This window comes from Phaethon lepturus, unplaced genomic scaffold, assembly GCF_000687285.1.
Source record: "Phaethon lepturus isolate BGI_N335 unplaced genomic scaffold, ASM68728v1 scaffold21912, whole genome shotgun sequence".
NCBI classification, from domain to species: Eukaryota; Metazoa; Chordata; class Aves; order Phaethontiformes; family Phaethontidae; genus Phaethon; species Phaethon lepturus.
In genome coordinates, this window is record NW_010525841.1 from 29,093 (window position 1) to 37,089 (window position 7,997).

General features: G+C 40.5%; 1 protein-coding gene across 1 annotated transcript in view; it reads right to left on the reverse strand.

Moving 5' to 3' along the window:
* Positions 1-7,997, reverse strand: part of PLCG2 (phospholipase C, gamma 2 (phosphatidylinositol-specific)) — a 59,647-nt gene that overhangs the window by 19,101 nt on the left and 32,549 nt on the right. The window contains 6 exon segments of the mRNA XM_010282890.1: positions 313-432; positions 2,538-2,738; positions 3,566-3,744; positions 4,732-4,821; positions 5,031-5,135; positions 7,011-7,179. Of these exon segments, the coding sequence (XP_010281192.1) occupies positions 313-432; positions 2,538-2,738; positions 3,566-3,744; positions 4,732-4,821; positions 5,031-5,135; positions 7,011-7,179 (864 nt within the window).

A 7,997-nucleotide genomic window follows, 5' to 3' on the forward strand; every position in this document is an offset into this window, starting at 1 on the left:
CTTCACAATAACACCCTGTAGTAAGGAGTGTCAAGGAAGTGAAGAAGGGCCATGTACAGTTCTGTATAGGAAGAAAGGGACACTTGGTGCCCAAATACTCTTTATAAATGCATAAAGGTTTATTCCAGTCACAAATTAACTCTTGTACACATTCTCATACATGGACCTGCTGCACAAATCAACCATGCCAGTTACTCAGAGTTTGAAAGCAAGAATTTTACAACTTTCAAAAGACCACACTATTTTTTTAAACAAGAAAAAACAGAACATTGTTGGGCTACTAGGTAATTTATCATATCTGTCTTTTCTTACCTGAAAGTCATGGCAAACGAATCGGGCTCATCTCTCTTTCTAATCAGAAAGGCTCCATCTCGAGGAATTCTCATGAGCATGTCTTCTGCCTCTCCCCGACTCAAGTTGCTATAGTACCAACTACAAGAGTTAAAAATCAAAACGGACAAAGGATTACAAAGCTTGCCAAATGTCATTCAGTAAGAATAACACAGAGAGCATTATTAACAATAGAGTTTCAAACATTAGAAGAAAAATTATGTATTAGATTTTCCCCATCTTGCCACCTATGACAGCAGCTTATTACAAAAAATGGCAACACAGCAGCTTATTTTGGATGAAAGCATCAAGAATATATCAGAACACCTTGTCTGTCTGAAATCTGAAATAAACCTGCATTTCTTCCTGAAATAAAGGCACTGGATCCTGCTTTTAGTCTGCCATTCAGTTTTCAGTAATTTATTCAGTTTTGACATAGTAGATTTAAGGAAAAGCCCAAACACAGACAAAAGAAAAACATCAGACATTTTAATTATTTTATTCAGAGCTTGATTTTATCTTTCACTGTAGGGATGGACATATCTTGGATGTAATATGCTTTCAGGGAAGCTGTGGCCACTTATACTGGCAGTACATCTCCACCTTACACAGAAAGGCAGGAAAGCCTAAGCATTAGACCCTACCCTCCACCCTCACAGGCTTCCAAAGTTATCTATGGGTGGTCAGTGATGCTCAGGTCCCAGAGCAGGGCAAAAAAAGTAGTTTTGATCAGTATTTCACATGCAAAGGAGATTTACTTTTTCTCACTGGAAAGAAAACAGAACAAAGGGCAGTGATTAGTGTTCTGCCAGCAAACGAGCAAGCTCTGCCCAGGATCTACATTAAGCAAATACCAGCTGGAAATAAACACCGAGCTATGCTATTTCCTATCAGCATGGGGTGAAGTCAGCCTAACCAACTCTGACAGGGGTGAGGTGGAGGGCGGGATTAGGAAAACGTAACTGTTTGGGCTCACTGCCCCAGTAATAGTTTCCAGATGGCACAGACCATGACCACTTAGTTGCCAGACCACAGCCAGCTACTAAATAGCTAATCCAACCCCACTGGGTGTTGTAAAACACTGAGCAGAGAAAAGAAGGAACTGGCACACTTCCACAGCATTACAGTTCTCACTGATTTTCCTAGTTGCTGCTAGTAAATAGCTTTCCCAGTGACTGCTCTCTGTTGTACCAGGTTCTCACAAAGTCAGTGATCTTAGCATCTTTTAGGGAAGCCTATTCCTATGACATCCGCGAACAAGCAACACTCAGGTGTGCTCCTGAATCCAGGGAATTTTCTATGCAAAAATCCAAGACCATCTAAAACAATGGAAAGGACACTGACATAACAACCCTGGTTGTTATATCTCTCGCTCTGCAGAGGGATCTGGACAGGCTGGATCAATGGGCTGAGGTCAACTGTATGAGGTTTAGTAAGGCCAAGTGCAGGGTCCTGCACTTTGGCCACAACAACCCCATGCAACACTATAGGCTTGGGGAGGAGTGGCTGGAGAGCTGCCCGGCGGAAAAGGAGTGCAGGCTGACTGCCAGCCAGCTGAACATGAGCCAGCAGTGTGCCCAGGTGGCCAAGAAGGCCAACAGCATCCTGGCCTGTATCAGAAATACGGTGGCCAGCAGGAGTAGGGAAGCGATTGTGCCCCTGTACTCGGCACTGGTGAGGTCACACCTCGAATACTGTGTTCACAGTTTTGGGCCCCTCACTACAAGAAGGACACTGAGGTGCTGGAGAGAGGCAACGAAGCTGGTGAAGGGTCTGGAGCACAAGTCTTATGAGGAGCAGCTGAGGGAACTGGAGTTGTTCAGTCTGGAGAAGAGGAGGCTGAGAGGAGACCTTATCGCTCTCTACAACTACCTGAAAGGGGGATGTGGCGAGGTGAGTGTTGGTCTCTTCTCCCACGTAACTAGCAATAGATCGAGAGGAAACGGCCTCAAGTTGCACCAGGTGAGGTTTAGACTAGGTATTAGGAAAAATTTCTTTACTGAGAGAGTGGTCAAGCATTGGAACAGGCTGCCCAGGGAGGTAGTGGAGTCACCATCACTGGAAGTGTTCAAAAAACTTGTAGAGGTGGCACTTCAGGATATGGTTTAGTGGGCATGGTGGCATTGGATTGATGGTTGGACTTGACGATCTTAAAGGTCTTTTGCAACCTTAATGATTCTGTGGTGCTTGCCTTCTGCTGTACGTACTCTTTAGTCTCATGAGGGCTGGGATTAGGCACAGCATCAGTGAGACGCAGCTCAAATTCGGCACATCGCAAGTGGGCTTCCTTGTAGTGTTGAATGAGATCATAGATGCTATCAAAAGTGAGGTTGTCTGTCAGGTAGTACTTCACAGTGTCCCCATCACTTGAAGAACGGATCCGGCAGTGCTGGACTCTACCTGACCTCCTGGAGAAATGAAGAGGGGCATAATGAAAAGAAAGGTTTTATAACAGGTTTTCTTCTTTTGAAGAGTTTCCTCACCCGTTCCTGGTCAACAACTTGGTGAGCTTGAAGAGGCAAGAAATCTGGATCATCTCATAAAACAACCAAAAGAAAGAACAGCAACAAAAATCCTGACAAGTAAGGTTACAGAACCAAAAATAACAATTTTCAACCCACAATGGTTTAAAATCTAACATACATTTACTCCCTGCAAAATTTGCTCTGACAGCTCTCTGGGTCAGAAATCCTCTTGATAAACTATTCCTCATAATGTCCCAACCAGAAGAAAACAACCCCCAGAGTACCTAAAAAAAACAAACCTCCAAACAAAAAAACTTCCTGAAAATTCTTTATTATTTTCCCTCTAGGGAATCCTTTCATTGAAAAGATCGATCTCTGCTAATAAAGGTACTCATGAGACTACCTTTTCAGTGTAGAAACGAGTAATTTTTAAATTACTCTAAACTAAAAAAACTCTACAGTAAAAAAATCAAATTTTGGCCCACTCGTTGAGGAAATAACAAATCCTATATCCTGCCAGAGCACTAGAAAGTGTTACAACTGTAACACTTCAAATAAAGCCTACCCTGCCAAAATGCACTATGCTACACTGAATTTTAATTTAGAAAGTAGTCTTCCACAATACCATCAATAACATTCTAGAAATTATAGCAACTCCTTATTCCTACTTCCTCTCAGCTATACATGCATACTTGAAAAATACACACGTTTTTGTGCAATGCCATAAAACAAACAAAAGCCACATAAAATTTTTATGACAATCACCATACCAGAATGACAAGGTGCAATCATTAGGGAAAGCCTCACTTTCCCTAACTAGGAATGTCCCATCTTTGCCACCCATTTCAGCGCAATATTCTTGGAGCAGTTTCTCAGCAGTTGTTCTCCCCTCTTTCATTTTCCCATGGAACCATTTCTCTTTTAAATGCAGTTCAGTACGTTTCACCTCCTAGACCAGAAAATAAGAATTTTTATAGTGCATTTCTAACTTAATGATTTTGAAACAAAGTACTTGTTATTGATATAACAATCTACCATTTCAGGATTTCAGCTCTTCCTAGTCTTGAACTCTCCCTCCACAAACCAACCAATCACCTTTATAGTCACCCTTGACTCTCCTCCCCAGGCAAGCCATTTCTTTGGAGCAGTGACCAACTTCAGCCTTACTCAAATACGTGATCAACAGAAGTGAAAGAATGCAGCATTGCAAACACCAATTTATATTTTCAAGGCAAAACGCCCCACTGCTAATTCACAGTTTCTAACCAGCATTTTCCAGGATTCATCTCTGTTCTTCCTTACACATTAATTATTTTACTGACATTAACATCTAGGTGAATGGGTAAAATGTTCTGCATATGCACAGAGAGCTCTGAACCACGCACATACATGTTAGCAACAAAAGACCCTGTATGGAAACCCAAAAAGTCAGAACAAGAAACCATGCTGAACTGCTATTGTAACCCTTACTGAGCCTCATGTTTCTGCTTTACCATGCACAACAGCCAAGTAACACATGCTCACCTGTGACAAACACTTTGCAAATATGAAACGAACACCATGCACTGTATTAGCAACACAACAAACCTTAGTTCATCATACTGTCTAGTTTGAGAATAGCAATAATAGTTTGCCAAAGGTCAGTGCACACATCAGCATTAGCATTTAAGTGCTAAAATTATATTTCATTGTCTTTATACTCCTCTTTGCAAGTCCTCAATTAGCCAAAGGAAAGAGTTATTTTATTAAAAATAGGGTTAACTGGAGCACCTTGGAAAAGACCCTTTTTACAATTTTTTATCTCCAGATACACTTGTTATCTGGCATGGATCCTCTAGATTTAAACATTGGCATAAAAAATACATGTCTGTAGACACCGAAATAATCTGAGAGAATAAAAAGAATATGCTTAAACAACAAAACATAGAAGATTCACCTTTGATGAATCTTCATCAGCATTCTGTTCTATATCATCACTGAACGAAAGCTTTTCATCAGCAATAGCACAGTAGTGCCGAGTCCATTTCTAAAAGTTGAGAGATATCAAAACCATTAACAAGACAGAAGGAAACTCACTAACCACAATTTCAAAACAAGGTGTAACAATAAACAAAATACGATCTTCCCCTCATTCACGTCTGTTCAACTGACAATATTACTTACACAAATATTGAGAAAATTAATTAAAATTTCCAGTATTACACAACTTAGTAACAAACGACACATAAATGATACCTGTTCTATTGTGTCCCACATGTAAAGTTCTCCTTGTTGCTTTTTTTCTTCTTTCTTGTCTTCCAAGTTCACATCAATGTCTCCCTTTGGCCCCAGTTTTTTGTGCTAAAAATGAAAAAAAAAAAAAAACCACCCCACCACATTCATAGACTCACATAGAATCATATATAAAATTGGTCATAATATTTCAGCATTATCAGTATTACTGAAAGTATTTCCCTCCATTGCACAGCCTTCCTTTGTCATTACCATAACAACAGCTGTTCCACAAGGCTTTATGCAACAGGGCTGGAATTTCTTTCTTTAAAATTTAAATCTCATAATAAAGGTTAAAAATTTAGTAGAGGTATCATTCAAGCTATGAAGAAACAACTAGCTTGGTAAGAGCTTACCATTCTTTAGAGAACAGAAAACATGAGGTGACACATACCAAGAAATAAGCATAAAACAAGAATCCCTTTGCAGAGAGAAGGACATAATCAGCAAAAAACAAACCAAAAAAAAAAAAGGAATTAAAATGAATGTTGAATTCACTCTTCTACAAGAAAAGTGAGCAGAAGGGATATATTTTATGAAAAGAGGGGATAAGTTCTACTTTCTTGAGAGTGCTCACAAAAAACGGTAGCTCCAGGGGCTAGAGGTAACATCAAATACTTAAATGCAGTTAATGATGGAATTAATCATCTCGTATCTAGCAGTTCTCCTACATTCAGTTCTGCACAGCCTACTGTAGGTAGATTTCAATTTGACAGGCTTATCTAAAAAATCCCACAGGCCCCTAAATTAGGAGTTGCCTCTGTTTACTAACAACGTTTTCCAAACAAAAGCCAAATACCACAACCAGCTCACTGGCAGGTGCTGATCTATTTAAAGACTCTTTAATGCTCTTTTAGACAGGACAGAGTGATATGGATGTCCTCTTGTGCAGGCTCACAGCAGTTTGAAATTCCCTTTAAATCAGATCCGTCATGTTATTACCCATGTGCCTATGCAACTCCCCTCTATGCTCTGCAAGGTAACCACAGACTGGAGGGAAAAAAACAAAAAACCAAAAACTTAAGCACAGAACTTTTGCACCATATAGCGGGGTGGTATTATTTCCAGTCTTACATTCAAGAGCTGCATGCTTATATCTACCCTTATTTCTTCTGTTCACAAGTTTAATACATAGGATGCAGTACTGTTACAAGAGCTGGAAGACTGAAGCATGGGCAAAAGTAATTATTATTTTACTAAAGAGATCATAAGCAGCCCTCAGATTCTCCACCTAACTGTGCCTTTTGAAAAGTTATACTGCAGTTGCAATCTGAGAAGTCTTCTTTCGGTTATCTGCCTCACGTTGTTGCACAACAGTACCGAGTAAAGCATCTGTATTGCCAAGAAGGTAAGACACTCTAAAAGTGATTGCCTTCTAAGAGGAGCCCCTCCATGTTTCACAAGTGGCTCACTAAACTGCATATTTAAATCACACCGAATTAGTAAACACCCATCAATTTTTGAAGTGTGCAGGCAATCCTGACAAGTGTGCAGCCTGTAAGTGCTTTGGGTTTCACTTGAGACACACTCTTCGAAAAAAAAGTTAACAACACTAATCTAACTTTCTATTCAAGAAGATACTTTCATGATTTTTAAGCAGCCACATTGTGTAAGAAGTCTATGATGAGCATCTGCAGCAGTGAACCCTTGCTGAAATTTAGCAGTGATATTTCAGGAGCAGGAAGGCCTTTAGAAAAGGGCTAACATTAGATCTGGCACTCGAACTGGCAGCATTTACTGCAAAGAAAACCAATAGCAAGTACTTAATACATAGTTTTGTAGAACTCCATACAGCATTGCAAAATGTTGCTAGTACTCACTTCAAGCATGGGGTTTCTCGTCTTGCCACAGAAACTAACAGCTAAGCTGTGAAGCCAGAAGTAGTATTTCTGGCTCCTGCTCTTGTTTTCCTATCTTATCTACCAGCACACAAAGCAAGCCTACCTTGATGATGATTTTTTCTTTCAGCTGGGTTGGTGATGGTAGCTGATCTGCACTGGCTTCAACAGGCTTCATCAGAAGCTGATCTCCAAATATCTCCTTGAACACTTTGGCCATGTGTCGCTGCTGCTCCACACTACAGTGCTCTTCAATTGACAGAATGACTGGGTATCTTTGATGGAGAAAACAAAGATGAATGAATACAATTTGTTTTTGCTACAACTGGCAATGCAAGGAAAACAACACCCTCCCTCACCCCCCCAGATAAAGAAAATATTTAAAGCAAACAAGACAAAAAAAAAGGAATAGAGATAGACACACAACAGATGACAACAGATGTGCAATCACAGAATCATTAAGGTCAGAAGGGACCTCTGGAGGCCACCTAGCCCAAACCCCTTCTTTGGGAAGGCCAAATTCATAGGTTATATCAGGTTGCTCAGTGCTTTGTCCAGCCAAGATATGGACTGCAAGGACAAAGATTCTTTCCAAGCTCTTTCGGCACAGTTTCAGGGCTAAAACATAATTTTGTGAAAATTTGTTTCTCCTCTCCTCAAAACTGTGTGTTTTCATTTCACATGCACTCTGAGAAGGATGCTCCACCTTCTCTATAATCATCCACTAGATAGTGGGAGACAGCAACCAGACTCTCTCACCAACCTCTTCTTGAAGCTAAACAAACTTAGTTCTGCAAGATTCCCCTTGGCTACCATGTGCTCTGGCCCCAATATTGAAAACTGAGGCAGAGGAAACACTGAGTATTTCAGCCTTCTCCAGTCACTATGTCTCCTGTCCAGTTCAGCAGCAGGCTCACATTTTTCTTAATCTTCCTTCTGCTGCAGTTGTACCCGTAGAACTTCTTGCTGTCCTATACATCCCTCAGCAATTTCATCTCCAGATGAGCTTTGGCTTTTCTTATTTTGTCTCTGCACACCCAGGAAATACTTCGATGTTCCTTCTGGGTAGCCTATCCCTCATGCAAGTAGGGAA